The 19,697-nt window shown below is 42.2% G+C and overlaps 2 protein-coding genes across 3 annotated transcripts in view; both read right to left on the bottom strand.

Annotated features, from left to right (window-relative positions):
• The window catches only part of CD34 (CD34 molecule), a 134,921-nt gene extending 129,184 nt beyond the window's left edge, over positions 1-5,737 (bottom strand). Inside the window, exon 1 of the mRNA XM_083745611.1 lies at positions 5,338-5,737. The gene's annotated coding sequence lies outside the window, so the exon portion shown is untranslated. The remainder of the gene's footprint in view (positions 1-5,337) is intronic.
• Positions 5,738-10,080: 4,343 nt separating this feature from the next.
• PLXNA2 (plexin A2) overlaps positions 10,081-19,697 on the bottom strand; it is a 415,423-nt gene continuing 405,806 nt past the window's right edge. For both annotated transcript variants that reach the window (XM_083745460.1, XM_083745461.1), the window contains exon 32: positions 10,081-19,535. In XM_083745460.1, the coding sequence (XP_083601586.1) occupies positions 19,440-19,535 (96 nt within the window). In that variant the 3' untranslated portion in view covers positions 10,081-19,439. The remainder of the gene's footprint in view (positions 19,536-19,697) is intronic.

Genomic DNA, 19,697 nt, shown 5'->3' with positions numbered 1-19,697 from the left:
AACTGAACCAGGGAGTTCTGCAGGCAAAGCATCTGCTCTGCTTCTGAGATCTGGCCCTGACTTAAATTTAAGTCTCCCATATTCAAAGCCAGCTTTCTCTATGCGTTATATGAGAGTTGCTGCCTATGAGATATGTGATCTGAATTTCCCTAAAATTACGTGTGTGATTACAGAGATGGCTAAAGATTATACAATTGCAAATTCTTTTAAATTAGTTACAGGCAATTAGAATTTCATCAGGGTGATGAGAAGTGGAGCCTCTATCAGTAGGAGCATCCTACAAGGGCAGAATTAAAGGTCAACACATGGGAAAGTCAGCATGCCAGAAATACTTAATGCTCCAAATGGCCCATACTCCAGTGGGAAATGGGAGGTCATAAAGGCCCAATTTGGAAATGGGGAGCAGCAATTTTTTGCTGACCTTTTTGATACTTAAATTCACCATTGGGTCCTAGTACACCACTGGCAAGATGTGCATAATTAGTGGAATACTGCACTCAGATGAAGACAATAGAGCTGGTTTTTTCCTTTTAGAACCACTGTGGGATAAACAAAAGCACATTCCCATCACCTTACTCTCTTGCTAATGATGTCCTCGGTGCATCCTAGCTGCTGAACGAGTCTGGAATTTCCCACAAGGGAATGCAAATAATCAGATTCCATAAATAAGCCATTTTGGGTTGGGTTGGGGAGTTCACTCATTAGGCCTCAGGAGGGGCTTATATGCCGGCCCAAAAGCTAAACTCATTATTAGGAGAAGAAAATATTCAACTTGTGAATCTTTCTCCAAGCAGAAGAAAGAAAGCTCTGAAGATCTATGTGGTACAGAGTACTATGGACTACATTGATCTGTCTGCCACTAGAAATGCCACTGGTAAATTTAAATTTCAAATGATCCATCTATACGTGTTAACTCAAAGGAATACTTATTGGAATAAAAGGCACTGGGTTTTGGGGGTTTATTATTGTCAATTTAAAACAACCATCTGTGATTAAAACCAATTATGTGACACCCTCCAGCAAAGTGTTGTAGAGATGGAAAGATGTTGGGATTTCAACAACTGCAGGTCAAAATTAATGTAGTGATTATGTTTGATGATTAAAATGCCACATCTATTAGCTTATCTTGAAAGGCAAGCAGGAAGAAACTGAGAAATGTTCCTGATACGATGCAGCTTAAAAGGACAGAGAAAAGGCTAAACAAAAGCTGTGACTGGCAATGAAGAATGGAGATACCTATGGGAAAATTCCAGAAGAGTAGCCATGTGAAACCGAATGTAGTGAAAACAGCAGAGTTGTGTGTCATCTTAAAGAAGAACATGTTTTTGTGGCATGAGCTTTCTTCACTAGATCCTACAATTCTACAATAACATGAAGTAAAAGGGAGAACAATTAATTTGAGCATCCCTGCTCCTGGCTTTTTGATGGCAGTTCTAGGATATCCTGAGTCTTGGTCTCAGTACTCACCATGCACACACTGATCATTGCACCAAAACAAACAATTGACTTTCAGTGGAGCTGTCATGCCAACCAGACATTTCAATGCTTATAAACACTCATATTTTACCAGGCATGCATGAACCTATATTTTTGAAAGAGCTCAAAGGCATAGGAGAGAAAAATAGTTACATGTAGATTACAAACCTTACAACCACTTTCACTGTAGCCTAAGATTGATAATGGTTGACAGAGCTCGTGAGAAGTGGTGGAGAAGATTTCCAGAACCTTCCTCTCCAGAGAATGCTGCCATTTGCCCTGTATGGGCTTTCTTTCCCTCTTCTGCAAGATCATTACAGTTGTCACCTTCTCTTTCGGCTGATTTGCAAGGAGAAGAGAGGAGGTGGGGAGAAATTTTGGTTTCTGTTTGCCAGAATAGGCCTTTGGGAATTGTGATGTGGTAAGCATAGCAGCATTGTGGATTTTCCACTTGTGATGAACAGCAAAGCCAGACCAGAGTCTGTTGACGCAGTCCCTCAGAATCCCACCAGAGCGCTGGAGCCTCTCTCTGATTGGCTACCGAGACAGCTAGCTAGAAGGGTTCGTGTGTGGAGCAGGACTTTGGGAGGGAGAATAAAATGAGCAATTTCTGAGGGAGTTTGGAGAAGGGAAGAGAGAAGGGAAAGAGCTGCAGTGAAATAGGGTTTAGTTTGAGAGAAAGGGCTTGATTTGTGATGGGAGATAATCATTAGGATAGGGTTTGTCCGAGGGAGAATTGGTTCTGATTTGAGTTGAACTAAGTAAAGCAATGAGAGTGAAGTAACAGAAACTGAGCCGAGCATTTTACCACATATTCTAGAAGCCTGAACATCTTCTTGAAGTGTAACAACTCATTTTTAGCAAGGGAAGTTTATGAAAAGCTGAGCATATACTATTGTGTTTAAGCATGTGACAACTTTATATTTAAAATAATAACTTCTACCTGAAAGAACGCATCTTCTGACCCAACTTTGTTTCATGAACCCCTTTGGTAAATAAAACTTTTGTTGTTTGCTCAACTCCTGCTGGAGACTCCCTGAATCAAAGTTTCCCTTGCACAAGAACACCCCCCCTCCCAAGATAGTCTGTGGTAAATTGTAGAAATTTGTTTAATTGGCGTACTGTGTGGTGGGTCTGCTACATATTAATTGGTGGCAGTTAGTCCGTGCTTTCTTTACCTAAACAAAATCCAGGAGGGAGACAGACAGCACTGGGGATGAGGGAGCTTGGAGAGGGGTTAGGGCAGTAATCAAAGGAGTTGTCCTTTGGATGACTGTTTCTCATGAAAGGTTTACAAAATCAAATTCTGAAATGCCATCCTCACCTAGATTTTCATCTAGGTGGTTCATCAGAAACAAAGTGAAGGAAGAAGATGGGAAAGGAAAAGCAAAGCTGACAATTAAAACCATCTTTTCTAAAAGCTGGATTCCTCAGAGTTCTTGTGTGAGCTTGTCTTTATAACTATATGATAACTGTGCAACATTAAAGCAAGCATCGTGATCCTGTTCAGGCAGGATTAAACATGCTCCTTAAATATGAGGAAAGGGCTAGTTTCCACATGTTGCATTTTGAAGTTCCTTCAGAAGCTCTTCTGGATGCAGGTCCTGGGCTCGCCATGTTCGACAGGAGAGGTTGATAGGGTGAGGGCTTTGAGAAGAGCACACTATCTGCATTTTATATTAACTTTCCTAAGCATCATTTGACCTTGTCAGTGCAGATAAAGCCCTGTGAAGTGCACACTAGACAAAATGTAATTTTAATTAAGTATAGTTATATCCGGCCAAGGTGGCATGGAATACAAATGACCCTGCCACCACGGAATCCTCCTTATTCCCATTAAAATTTCTTTTGTAACCCACAAGGCCAAAAGAGACAATGGCCTCCCTGAGGAAGGATTTGGAGAAGGAATTCTTCATCTTCTGGTATCTGATTGCCTGCACTACTGAGATGCCCCTGAAACTCACAGCCATATCTTAGTTTCTCCAGAGCACTGAATTGCAAGAGCTTCTGTTCTGTTCCCTTCTCATCACTTATTTGACACTTCATATCCTGATTTGTTTTGGCCGTGGTACAGCGAGCAGCACAGAGTATACCCCTTGTGTAACAATATATTGTACACACCTGCTGTGGTGTTTGTGGAGGCAGGCCAAAAGCATCCTGCATGAATGTAAAATCTGACAAAGTTCTCAGAAAATTAATTTGTCATCACCAGATGACTTTTTGTTCCGCATCTCAAATGTCATTGGAACGACCACACTAAAGAGGTACTAAGAACAGTATATGTTCATAAGAAGAATGAAAAGACTACCTTGATAAAAATATATATTCAGCTTTCCACAGTTCACCATTAACAACATTCAGAAGTAATGAATGGAAGACTAAAAGATACATTAAGTATCACATGAGCATTCTCTGTACAATTGTTCCCCTTGGCAATAACAGAGCCCAGAAATTGCCGAAAATGCTAATGTTTAAAGGCAAAGGCTTCTGGTTTCTGAAAACATGGTATGGTTGCAAATTAGAGATTGACAAACCTTCCAGACATGCTTAATGTGAATCATGTTCCTTCTTCATACAGTACAAGGTGCTAATTCACCTAGGTTCCTTCTTCACATCATTTGAATGAACCTTTGTGACTAATTTCTCCACTTTGGATTTTAAGCCCATCCCTCCCTCTCCACCTTATGAATTGCTCAGCTGTGCAGCTTGCTTCAATGACTCTAGCAGGTGTGGTGCAGTTCTGCTCTCCCCAACCCATTTATGATTGCTCAGTCTTCCCTGTCATTAATTCTCTATCAATGGAGAAGAAACCACCAAGAGCTCAGGAAAGCCTGCTATTTTGTGCCTTAAGAGCAGTGGCATACCTTGGGGTCTCAAATTTCAGCAACACCTTGTGTGATTCCAAAATTCATCTCCCCCCAACTTCTTGTGCTCCATTCTAAATCATAGTTGTGACATTCTCTGTGGTACCCCTGAGACTTGACACCCAGTACAACCAAACCAATCATGCTCCCCTAAATCTGCCTCTGTTTGTAGCCCATCTCCAGCCTATTGCCACTTTTGTACGCTGAGCATTCTCCTGGCTACTGACTGCCTTGTGATTGGCAGGACAATGCCAGCTGTCAGTCAAGATCCATCTGGGTCAACACACTCTTAAAAATTGACTGTTTCAACATAGTCCTTTGTCCCTTAAATGACTGTCAACAAGGCTCCTTGTAAGGAGACCAGAAGCCTGTTTGTAAGAAGCTGTAACAGAATATTCAGTATGACCTTAAAATGAAACATGTTGTTTATTTTTCATGTACCATTCTGTTTTAACCTTTGTCCTCCTGTTTTGTTTTTAAATTCTTAATACACTTATGCCATATACTTATTAATACACTTATTCCATATACTTAGGCAATTGTTTCATGGTACATATGTATGAGTGGCGCTTGACAGAGAAAAGCAAGCTACTTTGATCTCTGGGGAGGGACGCATTAAGCTGGATGCCATCTTGATTCCCCTTGTATTTCCCCTTGTATTCTCCTTGTATCCGCTGCTGCAAAAACAAGCAGGCTGCCCCTGCGGCCTAGCCAGGGACCCAGCAGGCCGCCCTTGCGGCCTAGTCAGGGGCTGTGCCACCCGCTCGGGCTGGCAGAGGCAGGGGAGCCATGCCCCCCTGCTGCAAAAACAAGCAGGCCACCCCTGCGGCCTAGCTGGGGGCCTAGCAGGCTGACCCTGCGGCCTAGCCGGCAAAAGCTGAAAAGGCCACAAAAATGCGGCCTAGTGAAAGAAAGAAGGCCGCAAAAATGCAGCCTAGCCTGGTGGAGGGGACAAGCCCCCCCATCCAGGCAAAACACAAAGAGGCCAGTTACTTACCTCAGTCCGGCTGCCTGGACACGCTCCTGATGATCCTGGTCTTGGAAGGAAGAACAGCAAAAAAGGCTTGGGCAACTGAGACAGCCTCTTTTCTTTTCGCCTTGGGCCCACCCCGGCCAGCCGTCCATTGTCCTCCCTGGCTGAGGGCGGGTCAAAGGCCAGCCCAAGCAGGTGAGTGGCACCTGCCCAGGTGAGCCCCGCTTGGTGCCGCAAACCCCGCCCACATGTGGGGGAGGGAGGGTGGATACTGTCTCGGATCTTTGGGAAGCACTCCCATCCAGGGTTAGAGGAAGCACAATGGGTGTGGTAGCAAGTTGGTACAGACTGACCTACCCAGTCTAGCAGTTATGGAAGGAAAGGAATATCAGGTCTCCCACCCTTCTGTTACAGCAGGTAGATCCCCTCTCATCCTCCAGTGGTGGTGTGTTGGAGCAGGGATGTGCAAGGGCTGACACACTGCCACTTATTTCATAGCAGCAACAAATAAGCTAAGCTAAAGAATAGGTAAACTGCAGTAGCATACATAGCTAGGGTTTAAGGTACAATTTTCTTTTTTAAAAATTCCAAAATCCATCGGAGTGCTTCTTCAGGCTGACTGCTAAGAAAGAGGAGTGAGGAAAAGGCTAGCTTGGTGTTTTTAAGACATGGTGAATCCATTAGTCAAAAAAACATTTATTTTATGTTGAGTGTTAAAAGGGCCGCGGCTAAAGAGCGCTTTAGAATTCATCACTTCACCACTGTCCCCCCAAGCACATTGCAACAATGCTGGTGGTTCTGGGCACCCACCAGCCCTTCTCCTTGTTACACTGGCAGAGGGGGGCAGTTGCCACTGCAGTAGGCCAGGGTGAGTGGGTGTTGAAGGGTTTAACAATTACAAATTGTAGCAAAAGAAAGAAAGAAAACTTTTTGGTGCACTTTCAATTGTAAATCACTGCTTCCAATCCAAATCAGTCTGGGAGAATTTACCCATCACTATGCTGGACTGCTGTGAGGCTGTAAGTTTATTTTCTAAATGAAGTCATTTCTACATTCTGAAAATTGGACAGTATCCCCTAATAAAGCAATGTTCTGATCCATTAACTCTCTGCTGTTCGCCACACTGGAACTTGATGAGGAGCTTTTATTGGCAGAGTCTCTCAAAATATATTAAAAAATCTGAGCTTCATTTTGACATGAGTGAACAATTCCCCCCCCCCCTTCCACCTTTGTCCTGGATTAGCATATTTCCTTTCTGCCCTCCCCAAAGGGTCTCCATTTCTCTGTCTCTTCTCATCACCCAGAGTAATTTGGGGCTGTTAGAGAAAGTTCATTGCTGTAATTGCAACCAGATTGGTCATTAAAGTTGACAGACAGCTGCTGGGAAAGTCGCTCATTGATTCCTGCCACTCAGAAGCAGCTCCCAGTGCCTGCTCAAAGGACAAGCTGGGAAAGGCAGTGCATTCTTTCTACCTCAAGGAACAATAGTTTCTGGGGGGAGAACGTGCTCAGAACTCATGCCTTCATATGTAAACAAGGTTCACATGCAGCTTTGCTAAATCAAGCCAGACTAGTCAGCAAACGAAAGATTCCCCTGGAGCTCTCTCTTATGGTACAAAGTTGGTAATGCATTTTTGAAAGCTTATGCTTTATCCTTGCAGCTGAGAGAACAGCTTACCTCCCAGGATCTTTAGGAAAACAGGAATACCATACACTGTGCATAGGTTCTCAGTTCCTGGTTGAGATTGCTTTTCTGAAGCGGAACTCCCTAGCTCCTTCTGTCCATTTAATAATATGAAAATGGATAGGCTGAGCCCTCCCTTCCACTTGTTTACAGTGACACAGATTTGAAACCTGCAGCTCAGGAATGAACCTGTTTTGCGACATTATGGGAATATATACCAGTTCACACCACCACAAAAATAGCTCACAAGGACTAGACTGAGATGAATGTTTGCTCACCTTTAATCTGAGGCTTTAGGTTAGGCGTTGCAACCCCATGCACATTCACCTGGCAGCAATTCCTGTTGAGTAAGTAGGACTTTCTACTGAACTGGCATGCCTGAGATTGTACAGTTAAATATCCACACTGGAAGCCGGGTTTCTTTTTTGAAAGGGGTTTCAGCAACCACAGGAAGTTTCCTGATATAAGTATTTGTTCACTGTCTTTAAAAGTTATAAAACTTTCCCCTGGGGAAATCTAACTGAATTGTCACTACAGGATTTGGACCAGGCACCTCTTTCACAGGGGAGCAGAATAATGTTGCTGTACCAGCTCAGTTCCAATTGTATTTTCAAAAGTGTGGCCAGATACAAGAGGGGGGAGGAGGCTCCTATACCTAGAATAGCTGAGTTGAAGGGACTTTCAGCAGGTGTAGCTTGCATCATTAATAAGCAACACCTGCTGCAATTACCTCTTCCAAACAACTATTACAGGTGCAGGAACCCTCTCCTTTTTTGCACTTGGCCACCTTATTTTCAAGGCACCCCCAAACTCTTATGGTTGACAGTTCCTCCCTCCACCCTTTCAATTTTCATGATAAAATTTTGTGTGTGTGTACACACACACACACACACACACACACACACACAGCTTTTTCCCTATGGGGTACTCAAGGGTACAGAGTCCCAGCCCCTCTTTTTTTGGTTGTTAAAAAGTGTGACACAGTAGCAACTTCATGGTGAGTACTGGGTCCTCTGTGATTCAAGAGCAGGGCTGTAGCCAGCATTTCTTGCTTGGTAGATCAACGACAAAATGAATGAGAAATCAGTTATTTCCTGTGAATTAACACAAAGCTTTATGTGCCCATACGTGTGTGGTTTTTACACTTTACCATCCCTAGGTGCTTCTGAAAGTCCTAAGGGACTTTGAGATTAGCCACATGGCGGTGGGCCTTTATGCTAGAACCCTGAGATAAAACAATGAAAGCATGTTATAATATCTAATGGGCCACAGTATTTGTTAAGTGGGGAGAGGAAAACAATAGAATGATAGAATTGTACAATTAGAAGGGACCCCTAGGGTCATGTAGTCCAACTTCTACTAAAGCATCCATGCGACAAGTTTTTTACAGCATTAAAAATTGTGGCATACTTTGTGGTAAGCCCCATCATTGCTGAGTGTGGTACCCTTCTTTTTGTTGTAATTTGACTGTGTTTGCTAGCTTCATCTAAGATTACTTTATGCTGTTGGTGGACACAAGCTTGATTTCTCTGGTGTCCAAATAAAGGGCTATTGCAGCAGAGTACAACAGAAAACAGGCAAGACACATGGATATGTTACCAATTTTCTAGAAACGAAAACAAAAAATCTCTCCCCAGCATCCATCAATAGTTCCTTCTGATTACTGCTTCCTGCTTAATAATTTAGAGAAAGTAAATATATGGAATCTAATACACAATGTGAGCAGGGGGAAACAGCTCAGTGAAGAATGGCAGCTCACAACTGTCTTGGTGGCGATCTTACACGCCAGAATTTATAATTAAAGGATCTGTGTACATGTTATGACTATTGTTCAGAGGTCACTTGAAACAGCCTCTGCTTGGTGTCTTTTCCATAACATGCATCATGTAACACCATTCTCTGTACAATCCTGACTTATTGTGTAGACTTGGAGAGCTTGGTTGTGGGTACTCTCCATGGGAGGCACTGGTATCACATGGAGAGAAGTAATATATTACTGAGGTGGCATCACTCACTGTTTCAACATGAAGAGGATTTTCCATGCTAATTGGAAGTCCCATATCATGTTTAGAACAAGCACAGGATTGACGGAATAGTCAACAAATAGTCAAATGAATACTAAATTCTCTTGGAAACCTGATCTAAAGTACTCAGCTTAATCAAGCAGCTCATTCAATGTCTTGTCTTGAAGATTATGCCTTTGACAATTATGCATGATGCCAAGTTACATGCAGGATCAGATTTCTCTGTATGAACCAATAAGGGGGACGGGGATAGCTTCCAAGAAAATCACCAAACACACTAGCAACACCACCCAGCATCATATGAGCATACTTGCAGATACTCACATGTTGCACCAGATAACTGGTGATGTTAACCAGCTGTTCAGGTTATTGCTGATTTTCTGACCTGCTCTGCACCTACATAGGCCTATAAACCTTCTATGCAACACCCATTTGTGAATGTAGCTCCTCATTTAGAGAAGGGTGTGTATATATGCCTTAGAGAATTGGGAATCTGATCAGGCTGTGAAATAAAACACAAGTCTCTTGCTATAAAAGGCTAAATGTGAAGGTGCATATTCTTTGGCTATAGGAGGAGAGATATCGTGGAAATGTCCTCAGGATCATACCGCAGGCCAGGTACAAATGAATAGTCCCATACCCTAAATGGAGAGTCAGCATAGAAAACAAAATCTCCCCCATTATCATTTCACAACCTAAACAAGTATTTCCTCACTCTTAATTATTTGACAGTCACAAGTATTTCTCAATAGTATGACTTTTTTTTAAGAAAACAGTTATTGCTGGGGAAAATGTTTCTTTGTTAAGGAAAAAAAATCAGTACATGTAGCTAGATGGCAGTGTTTAACCTTCTTCTTCTTCTTCAGCCTCTTGAGTTTTAAGAGCTTGGCATGTTGCAAAAATAAATTGGAGATTAAATATTTCGTTTCGCATCTCCCGTTACTGATTTATTACTGGTGCAACACAGCAAGTAAATATCCCTCACTGGTTTAGCAAGTGCAAGCAGTAGTAAATCCTACCTATCCCAAGCCAAGCTCGCTCAGGAACAAGATACAGATATTTTTATCCAGTAAACTTTATTTATATATAACAACAGTACAAAGTGAGTCCTTGGATTGCAAAATAGGAGTGTTTCATATTTACAATAGGTACACAATAATATATTAGAATAACAAAAACCTTTTTTCCCCTTGGAACATTTTTTTAAATACTTCAGCTTTCTTACATTCCCCCCCCCCACAACACTTGTAAAAACAACAAAAACCAGACAACCATCTTAAAAAAAAATATAATACAGAACTCCAGTGTGTCAAGTATAAAGGAGGAGGAAGAGGATGAGAAAATGTTTAGGGTAGTGTAAAGTGGGTACATGTAGGCTATGCAGTCCAACAGCCTTACCAGATTGCTGCAGCAATTCAGTTCCAGGAATGGGACAAATTAAATAGAAGCCCTTTCTCATGCCACCTCAAATCTTCCTTACAGTACTCAACTGGATCATTATTAGAAATCCCACCAGATTAATTCCACAAGATTTGGGTCCTCTCTATTATTATTTTTGATATTAGTGCAGTTACAGAACGAAACATCAAATGAGAATATAGATTCCTTGTAGCACAACACTGGAAAGGAATCCACCGAGCATGGCATCGTCAGGGCCCCCATCCATTTTAACAAGGCTTGGTAGGAGCCGCTCGGTGGATTCGGCCGCCAGTGCTGTCTGAACATACTTGGTTGTAAATAACCCCCATCCTGCTGTCAGGCACAATGAAAGCTTATGGACAAGACCTATATCATGCTCACAATAAATCTAGAAAGTTTTTTGAACATTTCAAAACAAAAGCACCATTTCAGAAACTGTTTGTGCAAAGTACGGTCCCTGTAAACCTTCCAATATCTTGTTCCAAGATCACTGGGACATTATCTAAGCAGAATGTTGACAGCAAATTTTGAAATGCCAACTATTTTTACTTTTCAGAAATGGTACTAAATTTTGGAGAATTAAAACTGTCAGGTACCAAAGTTCCCTTTTTACTTATGAACAAGTTGTCAAGTGTATTTTGGTATCTCCCCCTCCCCAATTTCATAGTATCCTATTAAAAAAGCATCCATTTTTGGCCAACAACATGGTTTTAAAAAAACAACCATATGAAAAGTTGGTTTAAAAATGTTACTGACTTCTCTGAAGCACCACATGCCTTGTAACAAGTCAAAACAAAAGATATGGAAGGTTTAAAGTGTCCACACTTCTGCTTGTTTATTGGTATAAATGTATTTTTCAGACTCAGACCCTCATCAGGTTTCATCTGTGAAGGGGGGAAATACACAGACAAGAAGGCAAAACACAGACAACATAAAAGAGAAATTCTGGTCAAAAACAATAGACAAACACAGACACCTAAGCATTAACCACATTGAAAACAAACTGTTTCAGTTACGTGACCTGATTGATTCCATATGTTGAAAAACAATGGCAGTCTCAAATGACTAGATGAGATGAATTGCGTTATGTTCTTCAAATTTTCCTGATGCTGTGTTTGTTGCTAAGAGGAGCTGAACACAGCATCTAAGCAGATTCTCTCCCTGCCTGCATCTGAGGTAAGGATACAGATGTACCACAGAGCCTTGAAATGTTATGGGGGGAGCTCTCTACATTGATTCCTTATGAAAGCCCTTCAAGATCTGAAAATTGTTTACAGCAGGGCTGTGGAAGCTGTGGCCCTCCAGAGGTTGTTGAACTACCTCTCCCGTCATCTCTGACCATCAGCCATGCTGGCTGTGGCTGAAGTTCAACAATTGCTAGGGGGTCACTTGTTCACCATCCTTGGCTTACAGATGCATAAATAAAACACAGGGTTCTGGAGTTCATTTGTATCCTCAATTTGTCTGGAAACACTGCTTTTGGTTCCCAGGATGGCTTTAGGACAGGGGTCAGAAAACTTTTTTCAGCAGGGGGCCAGTCCACTGTCCATCAGACCTTGTGGGGGGCCAGACTATATTTTTTGGTGGGGGGGAATGAATGTATTCCTATGCCCCATAAATAACCCAGAGATGCATTTTAAATAAAAACACACATTCTACTCATGTAAAAACACCAGGCAGGCCCCACACATAACTCAGAGATGCATTTTAAATAAAACAACACATTCTACTCATGTAAAAACACGTTGATTCCCAGACCATCTGTGGGCCGGATTTAGAAGGCAATTGGGCCGGATCCAGCCCCTGGGCCTTAGTTTGCCTACCCATGCTTTAGGAGGAAGAATGAGTACACTTTCTTTTTTGCACTTCTGATGTAGTGTATCAAGAGAAAATTTGCAATCTCTTCTGGTGAGATACCTGATTCCCAGCTCATTCTTCTCACTCTGAGAGAACTGAGGGAAAAGGTCCCCATTTGCAAGTGACATAAGAAGTCCAAAAAGAGAAAGAACGGCTGACTCATGCTTCTTCTCATTTCCTAGTATTGTGAGACACTGCTAGTTATATATACTAAGTGAAGATGTACAATTGGAAGGGGGGGGGGAGGAAAGTCACAGAAGATCTCAAGAATATTTCAAAACACTACAAAATCCTTCAGAGACATATTTTACTGGAATTCCACAGAACCATTTTTTTAAATTCTGATGAAGTCTTTCAAAAGGAAATACATTCAAAAGGTGTTTCAATTTTAAAACATTTATAAAAAAAATCTTCTAAAACTGAATGACCTGCATTTAGATTGTGGCCTTTCCTCAGCACATTGGTTTATGGGCTATGATTTCTTTCAGAAACTCCTCTAAGAGTAGGCTAATGCATCGAACTCAAATTAACATCCCTTGATACATATCCCTGTCTACAAAGGTAAGGTGCCTTATCTGCATTACCCTGGCAAGGTATGAGGTTGATTGGTAGTCATCACACACAGATACAAAAGGAGGGAGATCTGTTTATTGTTGATAGGTTTGGGAAATTCAGTTAGTATCTTGAAAAATGATGCATGTCTCTTGAATATTTTTCACTTAGCTCCCACTGCTGTGCTCACTGGATGGGATCTTGGACAGATGGGTAACAGTTAATGGGAACCAGAACTAACTGGGGGAAGAGAGAGAAGTTATCTCTGGAAACACATTTATTATTTAGAAGATCAGACTGCTGACTAGCAAGTAAACATATACAGTTAGCATCTCTGTGTATTGTTACTGGCTTGTGGTTTATAGTACAAATGGAATGCTGAAATCTGATAAACTCTAGCTCTGCTGGAGTTTAAATGGCTCTTTCATGTTGGGTATTTATTCTTCTCCAACTGCTCCTGCTGCTGTGTCCTTTTTCACCAGGGTTGAGTCTCCACTCAGCCTCTCTCTCCTCTCCCAAAGCTTAATCAGGTCAGGCTATTTTTGTTTCATTTTGCCTGTTGAACTGACTCCCATTGACAGGTGACTGTAGATAATACTGGAGCCTAAAAGGAGGGCTGAAGGGTAAGTCACAGCACCTGGCGATGCTAATGGGAACTGCTCTCATTCTTACACAAGTTGAAATAAGAGTTCTCTCAAACTGGAGCCTTCTGGGGATGTTCTCAATCCTTCATCCAGGTGTAGAGCATGGCAAGCAAGAGCAACAAAACACATGCCACTATGCCTTTCCATTACTGCAACATTTGCACACTGGAGGCATCCTATGACGTTGTCTACCTCTAACTGGAATGGTTGCAGATGAGTTCCATTCATCCACACACTACACAGCTTAGGTGAACAAACAGGGCTACTTGGAGAAGAACTGAAGCACAGTACCAGCAGCTCTTGTGTTTGGATGGGAGGAAAAGTTTAAGAGAAGAGACATTGCACTGAGATGCACAAATGATATATCAAAACTTTGGCCCCTTTGTTGGGCTGATGAAATTTTGGGGCAGTTCATCTAGACTATGATGACAAATGATTTCACTTAAACTGAAGTAAACCCAAATGAGTAAGTGGGACCATTCTAACAAAGTATCTGCTGCTAAAGGGGTCTGGGAGCCCTTCTACCACTTTGGCAGAGGGCAGAAATGAGCTGCCCTGGCAGGCATTCTTGTGATCCAAAATATTGTTAACAGCAAGGAATGGGAGGACACTTTGATAAAAAGTCCTACTTTATGATGTCAGCCCATGACAATGATACTGAGTCTAGAAAACATGGAGGTACGACAGATAGGGAAATAGACTATTTTGGAAGGAGATTTACAACTGAGCTTAGGTGGGGCTGCAGTCCCTTTTAAGAGCGAAGTCCACACTAAATAGGCACTAAATAGGGAAGCTTAGATGGCTGAGGTGGGTAGGTATGCTCTTACGGTAGCTGTTGGCACAGCAGCCCATCTAGATATGTGTACTAGTTGCATCTGTGTTGTTTGTAGGATTGCATTTGCAGAGAGTTCAGAAACTTCAGCTACTGCAAAATGTAACTACTCAAGTTCTGGTGGAAGCCAGGTGGTCAATTCAGGTGACACATGGCAACAGCTGAACTGGCTGCCTGTGCATTTCTGATCCCAATTTAAAGTGCTGTTTTTAATTTTTAAAGCATTAAAAAAGTTTGCGGCTGAGTCAACCAAAGGACCACCTTCATTCATAACAGCCTGCCTACATGTTATGATCACCAACCACCCTTCTTAGGAGAGAGCCTCTTCTGCAGTGGCCCCGCACTGCTGGTATACATCGCCACATTAAAGACCTGGCTTTTACATGAGATATTTCCTTTGGCTGTTTCATGGTTCAGTAGCTGGTTCAATATGTGTAATTTTGGGTCAGATGGGTATTGTTGTTTTTTAACTACTGCTGGCCTTTATTATGTATTTTCAGACTGTGACTGTACTGTATTTGATTTTACCTTGTATTTGATTTTACCTTGTTTTTATCACTTTGAGAGGGTTTCCATCTTTTAAGGTGACCTAAACCTCTTTTAAAGAAATTAAATTATAAACATTTTTGCAACACAAATTGTTAATTTAGCCAGAGGCTCTTCTAAGAACAGCTGTAGCTCTTTAGCTGTTTACCCCTTCTACCACACTCTAAATGATCATGGAACCTATTACTGACAGAAGGGTCCATTGCTTTGGCAAGTGAAGCGGATGCAGAATTTTAGTGCTGGGAGGGGGGGGAACCCCACTACAGCAGGGGCAGGCAAGCGTGCTAACTAGATGGAATTTTATTTTTTTAAAATGAAGGCCTTCAAAGGAAAGAAGCATTTGATTAGCACATCACTACCCCTTGCAGTGGGCTCTTTGATGGCTCTGGATAGCACTCATCAATGGAAGATTAAATGGAATTATTCAAACGGCCGTGCTAGGCACAGAAATTCCAGAAATGACGTCTCTGGCTTTGATGTGAAAACACCTGAAACAGAGCAGGCTGGGACTCAAACATCAGGGGAAGGAGTCACTGACACAGATAGGGAATGTCACCTAAGGCAAATGCAACGGCTTTTAAATGTTCAAACCCTGCTGTCCAAAGAAAACACTATTTGAATCCTACCCCACCATACTTAAGCCATCCATGAATCAGGCTATGAAGCAGCCACAACTGGACTGTTTATTAGCCGTTTGGTTCCCATATTTATTTAATTGTGGAGCAGAAATTCGAGAATGACTTGTATTCCCAGTTCAGCTTTAGATAAATTTCATCCAGCCAGAGGGCAGAAAATACTAGAAGAAATGATACCACACAGGAGATCCCTTCCAGCCTTAAAAACTGTGTGTGGTGATCATCAGTATACAATGGAAAAGTGTAACTGTAGGAAGCAATGCTTATAGTTAGGGGGCACTTGCAGACAGTGTCTCAATCAGCATGCCTGACACCTGCTAACAACAAAAGGATCAAGCCAATTGATGTGCATTTTGCCACTAGATGGCTACACAACCTAAACCAGCAACGCTAGTGTTACCCATCCCTTCTAGATAGTACCTCTGGGTGAGTTACCTCTTCCTCTACTTTTGACTAAATACTCAAGAAACTGCAGCCTTAGTTTGGAAAGATGAAGGTACACCCATACAGAACATCTGTAAAAAGTGGAAACCAATAAAAATGAAAGTGCACTGAAGGAGACCTAACATGATCTAATTGTGAAGTACCTGTAATTGGGTGAAGTAGAAATTCTTTTAACAAAAATTGGCTGTTAAACATTAACAATTAAGTTCAGGAACAGAGGAGACAAATCTGCTCTTGCAGTCAAACTCACACTGCCAGACAGTACAGAGGTAACGCTCTGGAAACCAAGCTGCCCTTCTTCTGAGATGCCTCCATTCATTTGGCTCCTGGTCCCTGTTCCTGCCAAGTCAATGTAAATCAGAGCTTTCTGGCTGCAAAGCTTTGGCTGCTGTGAATGTCAAAGGCTTTGGCTTATTGCACAAGGTCAGTCATTAGTATTTCTTTCAGGCTATTAATAGGGCCCAGGGAAACTTATGAAAGTGAATTATCAGGGGGAAAGTGGGCTTGGCACAGCTTTTAATGAATTATAATTAAAGCAGCAAGTTGCTCCTTTCCTTTATCCTTTTGCTGGCAGCATTCAGGATAATGATTAGAAAGTAAAAACAGGGGATTCTCACAGAGTAAGGAATTTAACGTGCAACCCACTCACCCTCAGCCTTCTGTGGAAGCAGCTCCATCTCTCACTATAGGAAATAGGGGTAGTGACATGGCTGCCCAAGCCATTTAGTGGCAAGAAGTGTCTGCTCTACCAGAGAAGTTGCTCCTTCCTCATATGGTGAACAGGATCTTAATAAAGTATGAGCCTGCTCATGAAAGGACTCCACTCAATAAACAGGAAAGAGGACTGAGGGGGTCCTTCCCCTGATACTGCAAGCCTCCCTGACCCAGTGAGTATGGACAACTGAAGAGAGGAAGCCTACAAACAGACAGCTCTACGCCTGTGCACTTCCACACAATTTGGAAACCCATTCATGCAGAATTCCATATCTTGTGGAAGCCGATGCACATAGAGCTTTAGAAACATAGGCTCCCCCTATTCAGATGTTCATGCTCAACATGGGGGCAGGGAGGTGCACAATGTCATGGGTAGGGCCACCAGCACCACCCCACTTCCTAATTGCATGGAGCCCCCTTCATGCATACAATAGCACCTTCTAGTGCTTCTGAAGTCTAAATCCTGCTTTGGACTGATGTGGCAAGGATAGGCCCAGGAGATAGCTGAGATATATAGGTGCTATAGAAGTGAGTTAGGAGCAAAAGCCTTTGGGGTGGGGGTGGGATTCACCTAATGACTCCTCCTGTCAGTGGAAGCACTACACAATGACTTCCACTTGTGCAACATGTCTTTAACCCTCTCCTCCCCATGCTTGCCACTATCCTCCCCAAAATTGATTCAGAGTGTGTGTGTGTGTGTGTGTGTGTGTGTGTCCCAGAACAGTGCGCAGGGGGAAGAGAGCAAATTTTCACCTTAGCACAATGTTGAATTCCTCCCTTGTTTTTCCTGTTTCTGAGAATTCCCTTCATCAAACAGCTATACAAAGTTACTAAATGGTTACTTCATGACAACTCCTCCCCAAACACCTTTAGGTTTTCCAGTACAGTACTGGTGCCCTGGCAACCTATAACAGACAGGCGATAGTATCCACTGTATCCATCAAGAGCAGCTGTTTTAAATCCTAGACATTTAATTGTCTTATGCTGAAAATGCTATACAGTTTGGGAAGTGGTGGCCCAGTCAGAATGGTCATACAAGCTGGTGTCACAACCAGCTTCTTCCTAGACCTTGCTTGAGGGAACCATTCTACTTCTCTCAAATCCGACTCAGATTCCAGTCACGGGATCTGAAACAGTGTGGTCGATAATCCTGCCTTCCATTAGGCCTAATTGTCTTGCCCCAGTCACCCTTCTTAGCTGCAGCCTGCACAAATATCAATATTTATTACAGAGAGAAATATTTACAGCATCCCACCTGCTACTTGGCACTCTCGAAAGGGACAAGAAAGCTTTGGTCTTTTTCTTTTTTAAAAAAGGAACAACAACAACAACTCACAGACACCAGCCTTCAACTGATCACTAAGAAATGGGCTGTTAGGGTCAGCTAAGAAACCTAACCCAAGACAGGACACATGGACAAAGACAACAGCCATTAACAGGCATGTAGAGTGTGCATTTCCTTTTGTCTCCCCTCCCACTAGACATAGAAATCTTATGCTCGACCTTTGCATGACCTTGCATATGGTGTGAGGAAAAAAAATGCAAATGCCATTTGTCCTGATTGCATAAGCACCAGTGAATCCAATGTGGGAAAGCAATAAATATGTTGCCTCACTAGGTCTACGCTGTTCAAGTATTACTTGCTGTAAACATTTTTTCCTTTACTGCAAGAAATCACATAGTGACTAGGAAAACAACGACCCAAAAGCTAACCAACCCACACCCCAAGCAACTAAAAAAGCCAATTAGTTTTTACACAAATTGCACCTGCAGAAGCCCACAATGCACCAGTTTCAGTTTAAACCACTCACAATTTCCTTAGCTTCAAAACGGACAGGACATTCCTTAGGAACACAGTTGTCAAATACACAGAGACAGGGAGGAATCTCTTCAACAGGGAGAAGGTTTGTATCAACGCAGAAGAGGAATGAAGGACTTTCATAAAATCATATGCCCCTCCAACGGTAAATAAGGAGTATTAAAAAAATATCTGTACTCTATAAATACACAGCTGAAGATGAATTTCAAGACAGATGGGCTGAAGGACTGGATGGCTTTTCCACTCAGGTACATTTCTGCTAAGTGCCTCTTGCAGATACAGACTGCTGGACTTTCTTTCCCCAGCTGCACTATTTGAAAGGTTTGGTGCAAATTTGTGCTTGCGGGGCTTTCTGTAAGTTCCCAGGCAGAGGCATAAATGGAGTTTTTCAAACATTCCCAAAGGCGTGAAAATCCACTTGCGAACCATCCATCTGAGCCACAGACAACAGGGATCTCATGAGATGGGAGGGGCAGTGTATGCAGCAGAATTTTTTCAATGGGATATTTGATGTGGCCACTGTGGTTTTTGTTACATTTCATTTTTTTCTTCTCTCTTTCCTTTTTCTTTAAAAAACAAAACAAAACTTTAAATAGCATTTTTTTTATCTCCTAATATACATCAAACAACTTTCATGCAAAGCAGCAGTCATGGAGGAATCTAGGCTTCACAGAACCTTTCTAGGTGTACAACTTGAGGAACTGAACTTCTTGGCAAACCCAACTGGTTTCTTTTTTAGATGCGCCATTGTTACTGGTTTTCTCCTGTCCTTTTGACTGAAATCTGATGATCGAATTTTGAGCTACGTATCTGGGCTAACATCTCTTCCTCGGTGGGGGTTGTCACAGTACTTTAGGTGTGTTCCCAGCAGCCTCCTTGATGGTTTTACTCAGTTCCCAGAAGTTTTTGAGGCAAGTACTTCCATCTCTTTGTTCCAGGAGTTCCTGCTCCTTTCTTCAGCTCTCCATAGACATGGCACCAATAAGCTGTTCTACTTTGTATGCCAAGCGCTGCCGGCGCGCCTGCTCATCCTGCTCCAGAGCCCCGATGATCTAGAACCAAGATAAATGCCAACGCGTTAGAAAGAGCAGAACTAATAATAAAAAACAGCCAATATAGTGAGTCAGATTAAATGGAGAGAGGGATGGAAAAAAGGAAAGATAGAAACAAAGAAATGGTTTTAGAAAATCTAGGTGATTTTGGTATCTATATAT

The sequence above is a fragment of the Podarcis gaigeae genome (assembly GCF_964106915.1).
Source record: "Podarcis gaigeae genome assembly, chromosome: 6".
NCBI lineage: Eukaryota > Metazoa > Chordata > Lepidosauria > Squamata > Lacertidae > Podarcis > Podarcis gaigeae.
Note: the sequence above shows the minus strand (reverse complement) of the source record. Positions and strands in the feature narration are given on the sequence as shown.